Source organism: Myotis daubentonii, chromosome 10 (genome assembly GCF_963259705.1).
Source record: "Myotis daubentonii chromosome 10, mMyoDau2.1, whole genome shotgun sequence".
In the NCBI taxonomy this organism is placed as follows: domain Eukaryota; kingdom Metazoa; phylum Chordata; class Mammalia; order Chiroptera; family Vespertilionidae; genus Myotis; species Myotis daubentonii.
In genome coordinates this window covers 62,268,620-62,284,637 of record NC_081849.1, presented here as the reverse complement: position 1 = coordinate 62,284,637, position 16,018 = coordinate 62,268,620, and the positions used below count along the sequence as shown (strand labels likewise).

General features: G+C 40.7%; 1 protein-coding gene across 2 annotated transcripts; it reads right to left on the bottom strand.

Annotated features, from left to right (window-relative positions):
- Nucleotides 1-2,710: 2,710 nt before the first annotated feature.
- CCDC126 (coiled-coil domain containing 126) lies at nt 2,711-15,379 on the bottom strand. 2 transcript variants are annotated; one of them, XM_059712569.1, is made up of 3 exons: nt 15,245-15,379; nt 6,801-7,203; nt 2,711-4,453 (listed from the first exon to the last, which is right to left on the bottom strand). In XM_059712569.1, the coding sequence occupies exons 2-3, from the start codon at nt 7,036-7,038 to the stop codon at nt 4,269-4,271; spliced, it is 423 nt and encodes a 140-aa protein (XP_059568552.1). In that variant the 5' UTR covers nt 7,039-7,203; nt 15,245-15,379; the 3' UTR covers nt 2,711-4,268. The 2 variants fall into 2 exon arrangements, with proteins under 2 accessions (XP_059568552.1, XP_059568553.1); XM_059712570.1 differs by lacking the exon at nt 15,245-15,379 and adding an exon at nt 14,418-14,436.
- Nucleotides 15,380-16,018: the final 639 nt, after the last annotated feature.

Here is a 16,018-nt window from a genome sequence, read left to right as displayed (position 1 = left end):
CTGCTAGGCCCTAGGGACTAGATCAGTGGTCGGCAAACTGCGGCTCGTGAGCCACATGTGGCTCTTTGGCCCTTTCAGTGTGGCTCTTCCTAAGCCTCAGGAGTACCCTAATTAAGTTAATAACAATGTACCTACCTATATAGTTTAAGTTTAAAAAATTTGGCTCTCAAAAGAAATTTCAATCGTCGTACTGTTGATATTTGGCTCTGTTGACTAATGAGTTTGCCGACCACTGGACTAGATGATGGGAGTAAAGAGGATGCTTGCGATTACTTATGCCAAGATCAGCAGAACTGCTAGTGAGATCTGGTAGTCAAGAGCATGGACTCGCGACAGACCCTTCTGGGTGTGAATCTCTGCTATGCAGTCTATAAGGTGTGACTCTAGCCCCCGTTTCCAGCTTCTCTGTACCACACTCCCTCACTAACAGACCCTACCTCACAAAGTCTTGAAGATTAAATGAGATATTGAGGAGCACGGCACAGGACAGAGCCTGAGTAGATGCTCAATAACTGCTATTATAACAATCCCATTACATGGGAGACATTATTAAAAACCAATTCTCCAAAACCTTCCTGCTCTAAATCCTTCCTCCTGGAATACTTTCCCGTTTTGACAAGTTTTAATTTAATATGCAAGACATAGCCCCTGCTCCAGGAGGCAGAGCAGAGGCCTTCCTGACCTGGCCGAGGTCCCCGATCGGGGCCCTCTGGCTTCAGCCATCACTCAAGGCTTTCAGACTCCCAGTTCAAATTTGAAGAAAAGAGTAAAGGTACTTTTCCCCTCCATTTTAAATTCATGAAGATGAGAAACAAACAAGCAAACAAAACAAACACATTTATAGCAAAATTAAGCATAACCTAATGTTATGTGTAAATTCCTAAGCACTGGTGGTTCAAAATGCTTCATTTCCTGCCCTAGCTGGTTTGGCTCAGTGGATAGCGCATCAGTCTATGAACTGAAAGATCCCAGGTTCCCTTCTGGCACATGCCCGGGTTGTGGGCTCGATCCCCAGTTGGGAGACTTGCAGGAGGCAGCCAATCCATGATTCTCTCTCATCATGGACGTTTCTCTCTCTTTCCCTCTTCCTTCCTCTCTGAAATCAGTAAAAATATATTTTTTAAAAATGCTTCATTTCCTCAAGCCCTGATATACTATCTACCATAGCACAACCACCCCCTTGACCTAAAAAGACTCCTCACAACCATGGTTTATTTCTTTGCCTAAAAAATTGGTAGATACTAAAGATAGTGTGAATGGGTGACAATGTAAGCACCCAAGAAAGTTAAATGAAAAATAATGGTTTATTCACATGAATGATGCTGCTAATCAACACTTAGAAGCAATGTGAAGTTACACTTGACCTAGTAAGGCCTCACTGGAGATCCTAAAATCACTCTGAAAAAAATGTTTAAGAGATGCTGGCACTGGTAAAATCTAAAACATCCTAATTTTTTTAAAAAAATCTTTATGGCTTAACTGCCTTATTTTAATATACACAAATATTACTGATTCATTTTAAATCAAAAACTGTAAGTTGACAAACTTGATCTGATTAAGCACAAGTCTGACCACTGGCCAATCCCCTCCCAGTTCTCTAACCCAATTATGGATTAGCCACTGTACAATGTGTCCCCAGTCTTTCCCCGACTATGCAATACGCGTCCGGCCTGCTGCTCATGACATTAAACATGGTCTGAGGATGATCATCTAGCATAACATAATAGGAAGAGGACGGGCCTTAGACTTGCTCCACACCTAGGTCTAAATCTTTTATCTGCAGCCAAAATGCCTAATTGAGTGAAAGATGATTATCAATTGTGACATAGCCAGAATAACAAAATAACTGTGAAAGTAATGTAAAGAAGTTCATGATAGATTGCACAAAAAGAATGTATACTATAAATTTTAATAATATAACTAAAGGTATAGATGCACAAAGCAGAAAGTGTAGAATGGTTTAGTAACTCATTTTAACAAATATTCATCAGGCACCTATGCTGTGTCAGACACGTTGTATATGCCCAGGTTTTACCAGTGAACGAAATGAAGTTCTTGCCTTCCTGGAGCTCATATTCTAAGAAGCATCAGGAAAAAAAATTAATATACAATTTAATGTTTTATATATATATATATATATATCACAACTGTGAAAAAAGGGAAAAAGGATAAGAAGAATGTTAGCGGTATGTCATTTTAGGCAGGTGGTCAAAAACAACTTCCCTTAAGAAGTACCATTTGAGCATCTGAATGTGAGGGAGGGAACCATGAAGATATCTGGGAATAAGAGTTACAAATGGAGAAATATGAAGTTTGAAGCTGCTGATGCAAAAACATGTTTGGTATCCCCTAGGAAGAGAAAGTCAACATGGCTGGAGAGGAATTAAGGAGGAGGAGGTTGGTACAAGGTTACAAGACAATCGGGAGCAAATTAGGGCTTTTGAGGCCACAGTGAGAATGCTGGATTTTAAGTAGCAATGAGAAGTTAATGAAGAGTGTCAGAAGGGGAAATCAGACTCACATTTATATACTAAAATGTCAACAGCATTTATCCCTGGGTAAAAAAATTTCAGATTTCCCCCAACACACACATTTTGCTTTTCTGTATATCTTGGAACAAACCCAAATTTTCTAAGATTCCTTTTAATCATTAACCATTTATTAAATGCACAATCACCAGTAAAGAAAAAAACTTATAACACTTTGTAAGTACAAATAATATATTTTATTTCATCCCTGAAAACAACAAAAAAACAAAAATGTCCACATCTAATAAGAAAGACAGAACAATTATTCCAAACTTCACTTGGCAATGCTATATAATTCATTTCTTCCATAGAGTACAGAGAATGTTTGAAAAGCTCCCTTTCATGAAATTTTTTTCATACTTATTTTAATAAAACATTTTAATTATTGCTACTATGTGTGGTAGCATATTGTAATAACGAATAATATCCAAAACTAAATTCAATATAGTGTAAATCTAGAATCTAGCTGCACTTGGCAGTTATTATAGAGAATAAATACTATGAAATATAGGGCACCATATGGGAATTAAATCTGCTACAAGGGACATTTAAATAAAGGTGTCCTTTGCTCTATGCTAGAATTACCCAAGATTAGGATCTTCTGTGCTATATACATTAACTGTTTTCCTGAAAGAAGAGTCAATCTTCTTAATTTAAATTATATCTTAAATGTTTTTAATTATTTTAAGTGGTCATTACATAAAATGAACATCTAATGTATCTATTATACAAATCCAAAATTTCTTAAAGCAGGATACTCTTATATAATGTTAACATTTTCCAAGCAATTTAATGTAGCACAAATACCTTTATACATCTATGCATCTGGCTAAAGTCCTTCAGAGCCCCAGTCTCACGAATATCTCCGTCTCCCTTCCCCTGCCAACATAAAGGCAAAATTATCCAAATATGGAAATAATGTGCTTCCCTGACAGCATAGACACTCAACGGGCTAAACTTTTAATACTTATTTTTATCTCATCATAAAAATATCATTTGTTTCTTCAGAATACATGTAAGAAAATGTTACATATGAGATTTGAAATTACTATCTTAATGTTCTTTAATTGTCCCAATGTTAAGAATAGGTTACAGACAGTGGCTACTACCCATTTCAAGATTATTCTCATACAAATGTAATTTTTAAAAATATACAATAATCAACCTCCAGTTATTCTGAAGGATAGTGCAAATGAGGACATTCTTTGGGTCATGATTTCAAAACATTCTTTTCAACATTATACTTCCTTGCTCTGCTCATAATCTGAGTAACAAAATATAGTACTGGAAATAAGCACACTTCTTAACGTTATCAGTCTAAGATTATACATATTGAGAACAAATGACAGAATGATTCAATAACAATATTCTTCACTTGTCTGAAAAACATGTTATATATTTAAATAAATATTTTCTAGAAATGAAGCCATGTCTTTCAGTGTTTCAGCTTGATCTCAAACACAAAAAGTTTACATAAAGATCGCCTATCTGCATACCATATCAACCATGTTACCAAATTCCCTTTAAGGATATAGTTCAGCATTGAAGAGACTTGCCTAAAAGCAAACTAATAACTTTTAAAAATTTATATACAGAATAAGAGTTCCATGATTCCAGCATATTCCTTGGAAATGCAGAGTATTTGCGAAGTATTCCTCTATCCTAGCCAGCGGTTTAAAAGCTTTTCTGTCCTTGGATCTAACTCATGGGGATGCAGCAGCACAAGGTGATCTTTGACTGCTATCTAATGTTGCCGGATGCATTAATCCTTTTGTTCGTGGTTAGTGGCACCAGATTCCCACTAGTACCATTGGTAGTGTTGGTTGCTGAGCCGTTCACAACAATATAGTCAACTTTGTTCTCTAGTTTCACCAACCGCTGTAAAATGTCATCCAAAAGGACAGCAATTGTTCTTTTTAGATCCGCTGGGGGGTTGGGGGGGAGAGAGAGAAATCAAAATAAACCATATTAGACATTAATATTTGTGTTTTCATAGTTTGAGGGAAAAAGTGAGCAATTATTAAATCATCTGAAAGAAAATATACTAGAGAGAAAGCACTCAGATCACAAATAGAAAAGGCCTAATTATTGTAATCAATAGCATCAGAGCTTCTTAAGGGAATTTCAGTATTATAAATATGAGGGAAACTCTCATTTTTCCAGTGCAATGAAACAGATTTAAAGTCTCGTTAAAAAGTTAATCCCACCCAGCCAGTGTGGCTCAATGGTTGAGGGTCAACCTATGAACCAGGAGGTCATAGTTTGATTGCTGGTCAGGGCACATGGCCAGGTTGCAGGCTCAATACTCAGTAGTGGGCATGCAGGAGGCAGCCAATCAATGTTTCTCTCTCATCATTGGTATTTCTATCTCTTCTCCTTCTTCCTTCCTCTCTGAAATCTATAAAAAATATATGTATTTTTAAAACATGCAGTTTATAAAATATCAGGTGTAGAGGGTCTCATTTTTGCTTTTAAAACTGAGTTGTTATACAAAGCTGGGCAGCATAGCATAGACAGTTCTACCTTTTAAAATATCACAGTTATTTTGCTCAAGTAGAATGAATTTTGTTTTCAAGTATTTCTCTGGTTCCATAAGAATTTCTTCTTCATTGTTGGACTAAGCAGAATGCAAAACAATATAACCTGCATCTACATCTGCCACAAGTACACCAATCTCAATTTATGCCAACCCCTTCAACTCTAGTCACCTACATTTGACCCTCATCACTTCAAAAAAACATCGTAAGAAGGAGAAGAAAAAATGGAAAGTGTCCAGGGCATTCCCAGATAAAGATGGTAAACTAAACAAAGGCATTTAACCTCTGATGCCTCTGAATATGCCACCAAAACAATGAAGGTGTTTTTCCTCTTTTTCTATCTTTTTTAAATCCAGGAGGCCAAAGATAACAAGAGGACACAATAACAACAAAATTCCAGAAGCTGAAAAGCAGATGAGCACTAACTGACTTAGCAGACCTGAAAACGTTGGATCTTAAAAGAGGAAAAATACCAAGAAGCAATTTGATTTTCTCCTCCGAACCCTACCCTAAAAGGCCCAGTACCAATAAAAACAGGGGTAAAGAAGGGATTAAAAACAGGACTAGCCCTAGCCGGTTTGGCTCAGTGTATAGAGCATCGGCCTGTGGACTCAAGGGTCCCGGGTTCGATTCCGGTCAAGGGCACATGCCCAGGTGTGGGCTGGTCTCCAGTAGGGGGCGTGCTGGAGGCAGCCAATCAATGATTCTCTCTCATCATTGATGCTCCTCTCTCTTCCTCTCCCTTCCTCTCTGAAATCAATAAAAATATATTAAAAACAACAAAAAACAGGACTAGATGAACATTTATAAAGCAATCGGATTCCTATAGTCTTTATACCACTCCAAAACTGGGTAACAGCCCCTCCCCATTGCAGAAAATCTCATGTATTTTCTGAGGCTAGTAAGCAGTTGAGGACCTGGGAACCACGCTGAACACTGGGGGCGTAGTGGAAGTTTACATAGTAAGTGCTGAGGTTACCCCTTCTCCCCCAGTCTTTTCCTCTCACTCAGGTCCCAGTACACATGGGAGACCTATACTCTTCCTCTAGGGAATTTGACTAGGTCAAGAGGAAAAACCTAGATACACTAAGATTCAGGATATCCAAAGAATACAATACATTGTATAATAATTAGCTGGCCTTTATCACGGATTCCTGGGAGGTAGCTCTAAACACCTGGAATTTCCTGAGTGGTAAAGTCTTTTGTTACTCATGGTGGGCCCCTGGGACTACACCTGATGGTTTATATTAATAAGATGTCTCAGGGCCCTCCCTGGTTTGGTTCGGTGGATAGAGCGTCAGCCTGTAGACTGAAGGGTCCCGGGTTCAATTCTGGTCAAGGGCATATACCCAGGTTGCAGGCTCACTCCCCAGTTGGGGGCGTGCAGGAGGCAGCCAATCAATGATTCTCTCTCATTGATGTTTCTATCTCTTTCCCTTCTTCTCTGAAATCAATAAAAATATATTTTAAAAAAATAATTAGACATAATACTACAAAATATTAATAATTATTAAATTAAAGTGATGGATATATGAATATCATATTATTTCTTTTTCAGTGCAATTGAATTTTTCATAATAAAAAGTGAAGAGAACATTATTTGTAAAGGCCAATGCACTAAATAAAGAGTTAGACTTCCATTACCTATCTTTATTTTGTTTCTTTTTCCATGACTATCTTTAAATCGGGATAGGTTTAAGAGGAGAAAACTAGAAATAGTCTACAGTTAACTTACCATATCCTGCCATCGAAGCGCCATTCTCAACATCCATTGTGTTCTTATTTTCCTCTGCTAGAGCTTTAACGTATCTTTTGCTTAAATCTAGTATTTGTTCACGTAACTTGACACTGCTTTGATGTCTTGGTTGTTGAAAAGTATAGTGAAGTAACATCAATCCCCAAATGAATCCAAATACAAGCAAAAGTAAACTCAATTTCTGGGACATATTTTTTCTAGAGATTGCAAAAATCATTTCTCCTGAAGCAAACAGACTCAGCTGAAAAGTGGTAACTAAAGGCAAGCCACCAATCAAGATTTCTGAAGGGAAAAAAAATTTCCTCCTCTTTCTCCTCTGCTAATATGGTATATTCTTCATCTTCAGCAAGATTGCCTCCAACTCTCAATTACCTCTGCAAAACTGAGAAGAAAAAAGGCCATTAGTCATAATCTATATCAGTAACAGAATAAACAATGACATATTTAAGAAGAGTTTCTATAAATAGTTTTGATTTGGAACTACAGCATCTTCTTTGCCAACTTTCTCCACCACTCAGCAAACTTTCAGGTCTTTATCAGTTTCCTTTATATAGCTCTTCAAAAATATTAAACAGAAATGTCGATTCATTGAAAATATCTTTTTAGACAGCTGATTCTCACAACCAATTGGCCTGGAGGTCAAATACTCCCCAGTGTTACCTACAACAATCAAAGCTTAACTACAACAAGACTGTGCACAAAGACCACAAGGAGGTGCACCAAGAAAGCATAAAAAATGCAGAGACAAAGAAACAGGACACAAATGACAGAAATGGAGGAAAGCAAACTGCTGGATATAGAGTTCAAAACCACACTTTTAAGGTGTTTCAAGAACTGTCTAGAAGCTGCCGATAAATTTAGTAAAGACTGGTGAGACCGCCAATAAATGTAGTGAGATCCTCAAGAAATCTAGTGAGACCCTCAATGTTGTGATAAAGGACCAACTAGAAATTAAGCATACACTGACTGAAATAAAGAATATTATACAGACTCCCAACAGCAGACCAGACGATCGCAAGAATCAAATCAAAGATTTGAAATACGAAGAAGCAAAAAATACCCAACCGGAAAAGCAAAATGAAAAAAGAATCCAAAAATACAAAGATAGTGTAAGGAGCCTCTGGGACAGCTTCAAGCGTACCAACAATCCGAATTATAGGGGTGCCAGAAGAAGAGAGCAAGATATTGAAAACCTATTTGAAGAAATAATGACAGAAAACTTCCCCTACCTGATGAAAGAAATAGACTTACAGGTCCAGGAAGCACAGAGAACCCCAAACAAAAGGAATCCAAAGAGGACCACACCAAGACACATCATAATTAAAATGCCAAGAGCAAAAGACAAACAGAGACTCTTAAAAGCAGAAAGAGAAAAACAGTTACCTACAAGGGAATACCCATACGACTGTCAGCTGATTTCTCAACAGAAACTATGCAGGCCAGAAGGGAGTGGCAAGAAATATTCAAAGTGATGAATGCCAAGAACCTACAACCAAGATTACTTTACCCCACAAAACTATCATTCAGAATTGAAGGTCAGATAAAGAGCTTCACAGATAAGGAAAAGCTAAAAGAGTTCATTACCACCAAACCAGTATTATATGAAATGCTGAAAGGTATCCTTTAAGAAGAGGAAGAAGAAGAAAAAGGTAAAGATACAAATTATGAACAACAAATACACATCTATCAACAAGTGAATCTAAAAATCAAGTGAATAAAAAATCTGATGAACAGAATAAACTGGTGAATATAATAGAATCAGGAGCATAGAAAGGGAGTGGACTGACAATTCTCAGGGGGAAAAGGGTGTGGGGGGTGCAGGAAGAGACTGGATAAAAATCGTACATCTATGGATGAGGACAGTGGGGGGGGGGGTAAGGGCAGAAGGTGGGGTGGGAATTGGGTGGAGGGGAGCTATGGGGGGAAAAAAGAGGAACAACTGTAATAATCTGAACAATAAAGATTTAATTTAAAAAAAAACAACCAAATACAGAAACAAACTAAATTCAGCTTGTAAATTGCTATGGAGAAAATAAACAGGACCATGTGAGAATGTCTGGGGAGTCTAAATGAGGTGTAAGGTCAAGGAAGACCGGAGTTCTGATCTGAGAAAAAAGAAGCACAAAGTCTGGTTCCAATTACCTTTTAACTAAAACCTTTAGAATTCTTTTCTGACCAGAATCTTGGGAGCAGACAGTAAATTCCTTATTCTTACCCTCCTCAGTACAAACCAATGAGAATGAGAGGGATCCCAATCCCCAGCATGGAATGGCCTGGTTTGCAGAAATCATCCAAAATGAACAGAAGGAAAGCTACAAGCAAGGAAAGCTGTGTCCCCATTTCTTATGAGAATGACAGTTGCTGTTTGGTAATATACAGGAACAATAATGATTTAATTGGTGATCTTTGTACAGAAGAATGTATTCTTATTGGTGTTTTCTAATATGAAAGGGCAGTGGCAAGATGGGGTGTGGAATAAAGTCTAGGTAGCAATCCACTGTCATGTTAATTTATTGTTATTAAGCATTTTTAATATAATTTTTTCAAACTCTAAAGAACACACACATATCAAAAACAAAGAACATGAAAAAATTGTTTTCCTTATTTTTATATTTATTACTGGACTTAACGTCCCCACTCCAATTTGCAAGACCTTTGGAGATCTGTAAAGCTCCAAAGATCTGGTTTAAGTTTTACTATGTCACTTGCCAAACAGCAAACATCAAACAACTAGATATTTAAGCAAATTGTCAGTGGTTTCTCCCTAGCCAGGACAAATATATTTATCTAACATTATTACTAAGGACAAATAAAGACAGATAATCGGTGGATATTTAAACTAGAACACTTTCATAAACATAATGTGATGCACAAAGAGAAGTGACTACCCAACATCAAACAAAAGGGGAAAATTAGGCATCCAAACTTTCAACCCAGGAATCCAATGTTTTCCAAATACAAGAAACAAAATTGACTTAATAGTTTGCAACTGGCATTTGTTTAAAAAACAAGATAAAATAGAAACCATAAGAGTAGACTGGGCCCACTACAGATTTCGTTTTGCAAAACTTTTCTTTCAGTTTACATATATATATCTTTTTCATACACAGGTACACACATGCACACACAGAGCTATACATCTATGGAATCTTGATATAGACTCTTATTATGGGCTGCAGTCAAAAAATTTAAAAACACTGCATTTCACGCTACCTGTCCTGAAATACTTCCTTGTATTTTTATGTAAATATTGCAATAGCAACATTAAAAATATTAATCCTACCTTAAAAACCTCTCCTTCAAGCCAAAACCGGTTTGGCTCAGTGGATAGAGCGTCGGCCTGCGGACTGAGGGGTCCCGGGTTCGATTCCGGTCAAGGGCATGTACCTGGGTTGCGGGCACATCCCCAGTAGATGTGCGGGAGGCGGCTGATCGATGTTTCTCTCTCATCGATGTTTCTAACTATCTCTCTCCCTTCCTCTCTGTAAAAAACCAATAAAATATATTTTTAAAAAAGCCGAAACCGGTTTGGCTCGGTGGATAGAGCGTCAGCTTGCGGACTGAAAGGTCCCAGGTTTGATTCCGGTCAAGGGCATGTACCTGGGTTGCAGGCACATCCCCAGTAGGAGATGTGCAGGAGGCAGCTGATCGATGTTCCTCTCTCATCGATGTTTCTAACTCTCTATCTCTCTCCCTTCCTCTCTATAAAAAAAAAATCAATAAAATATATTTTTAAAAAAATCTTAAAAAAATATATATATATTAAAAAAACAAAAACAAAAACAAAACAAAACAAAAAAAACCTCTCCTTCAAATCGCATTTCTGCATTTCTTTGGCAATCTGCTTCATGAACCAATATGGCCACAGCTAAAGCAACTAACTACAGCAATAAAATCAGCAACTAGCAAGCAGAGACCCTCTCACTTAGCCAAAGGTATACTGCAAGAATAGCTACTAGCCTCCTAAGAAATTTACAGCTAGAGAAGCAGATATTTATTACAAAAAGGAGACAGTATGTTCACCAGAGCTCAGAGGTTCAGAGAGTTCTCTCCAAAAAAGGCTCAGAAACAAGTTCTCCACAGATTTGATCTTGGAATGTAATTTCAGGGGGAAAGGGCATTTCTAAATGTCTTAAATTACTAAAATACTTTCTCTACCTAATATTGCCTAAGGTTAATATGGGGGGGTTGGGGGGGAAGAGAATTTAACACCGGACACATTCACACCTAATTAGCTGTAAGATTTAAAATGTTAACTGCCTTGAGAAAAGCTACACTAAAATTCCAGCTGAGATACAGAAATATCATATCTAAAGATATTAGATCATTTTTATTTTGTTTTTTTTGTTAATCCTCACCTGAGGATATTTTTCCACTGATTTTTAGGGGAGGTGGAAGAGAAAGGGAAAAACAGAGAGAAACATCGATGTGAGAGAAACACATTGATTGGTTGTTTCCTGCATGCTCCACAACCAGGGCCCGAGCCAGGGAGCAGACTGCAACCAAGATACACGCCCTTGACCAGAATCGAACCCGGGACCCTTTGGCCCACAGGCCAATGCTCTATCCACTGAGCCAAACCGGCTAGGGCTAAAGATAGATCATTTTTAGATGGCACATTTGGGAGAGGGAAGAGAAGACTATAACACTGAAGAGTGCAAAAGATAGAAAAATCTGGGTAAAGTTAAGTCAGGGTTAAGAATAGAACATCTTAAGGCAAACGGGAAACTACTCAGTCACTATGCCATAGTAAAATTTTAATCTAAAATGTATTATGCAGTACTGGATATTTCAGTCACAGCCCACAGCCTCAGCCAATCATATTTTGAGGCACATGACCCCACTTCCCCTTCCACAGCTGACTAGACTAGCACTGTGCACCTTTGCCTGAGGCCTTGGACAAAAAGAGGCCCTTAAGAAAACCAGGATGTTGATTTGTGAGCAGGAGCAAAAGGGGAAAGAACTCACAAAAAAGAAACAATGAAGTTAGATTAGGGGATTGACAAGCAGAGTTGTATACAAAGAAGCAGGCATAATAGGTAAACTGAGGCTATGAGTAAAAAAAAGAAAGAAAGAAGTACAAGCAGTAAGGAGGAAGAGAGCTAAGCATGCCAACAATGCAGAGGAAGCACATGCAGCTCATGAAAGAGATTCGGGGTTTGTGGCAGCTTTCTAGATCGTTCACGTGTATTGCCTTCCTCAAGGTGGAAATACACCCCTAAGACACAAATAAATGACTGAAAAAGTTTGCATCTTCCCCCCCCCCCCCCACATTAAAAAGAATGTCCAAAAACCCTTATCATTGAAAGTCTGAGCTAGAAGAGTCTTTGGAATCAGACCAACTCACTAGCTTAGAGAGGAGGAAATCGAGGACCACGGCGGAACCTAAGGTCACACAGGTCGTGACAGAGCCGGACGAGAACCAAGGACTCCTGTTCCTGTAGTCATCACCCTCTCTCCTCCACTATTCTCAATAACACCAACATGGAAACATTTTTTTTTTCAAAACAAGTATTTTTGCCACATGTTTTTAAATGAATCAGCAATCTTTATGTGCATATGCCATCTCCCACAGTTTAAATTTTCCACTTGCCATACTCTCTGGCTCTCTGTTATCTTTATGAAATACAGTCCTTCGATTTCTCCGTTTCTACTGAAAAAAAAAATTAAAATACATCTATCACTAAAGACATTACACAGAATATCCATCAGGCCCAACTATAACTGTACATTCAAATAGAGCATCACTCAGGACATAGTTTACCTACTACACAGTAGTGTTCAAACTCAAAATAGTACAAAACAGACATTTTATTTTATTTTTTAATGTATTTTATTGATTTTTTACAGAGAGGAAGGGAGAGGGATAGAGAGTTAGAAACATCGATCAGCTGCCTCCTGCACACCCCCTACTGGGGATGTGCCCACAACCAAGGTACATGCCCTTGACCGGACTCGAACCTGGAACCCTTCAGTCCACAGGCCAATGCTCCATCCACTGAGCCAAACCAGTTAAGGCAAAACAGACATTTTAAATGAAAAAAATTTTTCAACTAAGGACCATAAAGATTTCTTTGAAGAAAAACTCATCACCAGTATCAGTAAAATTTAGGAGAAAACAGTGCAAGAACAACCCAAAGGATAGAGGGGCTAATGTGAAATATTTCAAGTCATTTCCTTACAAAATGTATTACATTGAATCAATTGTCCTGAGAACAAAAACTACAACTTGGTAACACAGATCCATCCCAAAGGGAGGAAATGACTAACCAGTGAGAAAAACAGAAAGAAGTAAAAAGAAGTTTGATACAGGGTTGAAAAGAGGGTAAAGTTGAAAAGATGGTGAAACCCCTCCTCAGGACTGCAGATGCTGACTCTGCCAAAACACTTAAGCTCCTCTAAGGAGTCCTTGTCTGTATTTCCAAAGCTGATCCACAGAAAAGCAGAGTCATCAATTTCCTAAGAACGTCCTCAGCCATCTTAAAACAGTGTAAATTAAGACAGCATATTCTTTTAAATTCTTTGCTTAGGTTTAAGGTGCACAAGGCACAACGTGAAGAACACTAGAGTGATAGCGATTAAGGAAAGAAAAACAAAATTCACAAATCCAGAGGCTACTTCAGTGCAGCTAATAAACGTATCATATTCAAAAGATTTATTTTTTGTTAAATAAAGAATTCGTGGCATTGTAAGTATACTACTTACCCTCACTACTTGAAGGTGTGCAGTTTATTGCCATTTGAACGGTGACAAAACTCAGGCCTCAGGATTGGAACCCAGGCTGTCTGAGCCACACTTTTGAGAGTAGTTTCAGTTCCTCCTAACCAGTCACCCAGGAGTTGAGTTTTGAAGAGGGAGCTAAAAAGGGGCATTTGAGCCCTAGCAGGTTTGGCTCAGCGGATAGAGCCTCAGCCCTTGGACTGAACGGTCCTGGGCTCAATCCTGGTCAAGGGCAAGTACCTCGGTTGCAGGCTGCCCGTCTGGGGTGCGTGCTGGAGGCAACCAATAGGTGTGAAACACATGGATGCTCCTCTCTGTCTCTCCCCTGCCTTCCACTCTCTCTAAAAAAATCAATGGGGCCCTAACCGGTTTGGCTCAGTGGATAGAGCGTCGGCCTGCGGACTGAAGGGTCCCAGGTTCGATTCCGGTCAAGGGCATGTACCTTGGTTGCGGGCACATCCCCAGTGGGGAGTGTGCAGGAGGCAGCTGATGGATGTTTCTAACTCTCTATCCCTCTCCCTTCCTCTCTGTAAAAAATCAATAAAATATATTTTAAAAATATATTTTTAAAATCAATGGGAAAATATCCTCGGGTGAGGAGTAACAAAAATAAATAAATAAAATTATTTGTGACAGTTTAAACAGGGGTTGGGGGGGGGGCACTTGACTTTATCTCTCAAAGTTGTGGAAGCAAAAGGGGCCACACACTAAACCTGAGAAGCCTGCATGGTGAACCTGACAAACTCAGCGATGGTCTGACATGAAAACTTCCCAAATAACAGCAAGGGCAGCCCTGTCCTCGGCGGGTATCTTCCCTGACAAAGGTCAATCTTTCCCTTAACCGAGCCTGTGTACGGTCTTTTTGCATGAACATACCTTTGGAACGTCATGGTGATGTCCTTTTTTCCAGATCCCTCGGGGTACAATCACTGCACCAGAGCACAGAGCACAGAACCCTTCACTGTTCTCCTTATCTGTTCATTGTTTTAACTATCCCATACCACCAGCATAAAAGTAGGTGTTCACCCATTTTACTTTCTTCCCACTCTCAGACCTCACTGCTTTGCTTCCTCCCATCTCCCTCATCTATCACCAATGGATTTCAGGTAACCCTCTCGGGTTTTACCCTTGGGTTCTGAAATGTGAACTAAGTGGCAAAACTGCCATTGCCCTGGGCATTTTATCCATCTGTTGAGATGTTGCTCCCCGACAATTAGCCTCAGTTTGGCTCAAATAAACTCAAACACTTCTTACAGATGTGAACGTTTCTGACCTCGACCGAGTAGAACAGAGCCCCGCTGTCAAAACACAGAAACAGAAGAGAGCGCGGCTGCGGCGCCCGCTCCATCCCTGCAGCTCAGGTCCGCGCACACCGCGCCGGCGGCCGCGGGACCCAGCCCGCCCCGCTCGGACCACGCAGCCAGAGCCACGCTCGGTTCCCCGCGCTGTCAGAACCCGGGGGGCGGGGGGACAAAGAGCCGCGCACCCCCCTGCCCCACCCTGACCCCTCGCCGCCGGCGCCGCCGCGGGTCCCCAAGCCAGGTCTCCTCCGACGCCCCGCGGCAGCGGCCCGGGTGCGGCGGGGGGCGGGGCACAACGGAGCAGAGGCGGCCGCCGCCGGAGGGGTGCCGCGAGCGAGCGACGCGGGGCCGGGCGGGCTGGGACGCCTCCACCCCGGCTTCCCTCTGCCCCCTCCTCATTACCTTGCCTGTGGGCTACTTGTCACCGACGCCGCCGCCGGCAGGCTCCTGGGCGGCGCGGCGAAAGCCGATTCGAGGGCGTCAGCGGCGTCCCGCGCTAGTGAAGCAGCTTCCAGGTCGGGATGAAGAGAGGAAGCGACTGGGAAGCGGCGGCGAGGTTGGTTTCCAGCTTGTGGAGATTCTACTCTGCTCGTCCCTCGCACTCCGCTTCCGCTCCGCCTCCCGCCGGCCGGGCCCTTCCCCCTCTTCTCAGGCGAGCGGCCCGCGTCGCGCGGCATTGTGGGAGTTGTAGTCCCAGAATGCAGAAGAGGCGGCACGTGCCCCGAGCCCGCAGGCACCGACTTCGGGTCAGGACGACGCCGTTGCGTGGCAACCAGAGGGCTGGCCCGCTCCTTCTTCCGGATTGGAAGAATGTTTAGAGCGGCGTACTCTGCCTTTCTCTCTGCAGACGCTGGAAAAGGAGTGTGGGCTTCTTACCCCTGACCCTGCAGCAGGGAACCAACAATTCCAAAGCTGTTGGTTTGAGGCAAAAGGACTTTGTAGTGATTAAAAGTGAGCTACAGCCCGGCGGCGTGGCTCAGTGGTTGAGCATCCACCTAGGAACCTGACCGGGTTGTGGGCTCCATCCCGTGTGGGGTGTGCAGGAGGAAGCCAATCAATGATTCCCTTGCATCATTGATGTTTCTCTCCCTCTCCCTTCCTCTCTGAAATCAAGAAAAATATCTTCTTTTTAAAAAAAGTGAGCTACATATATTGTCCCTGAATGTCCTTAGCCAG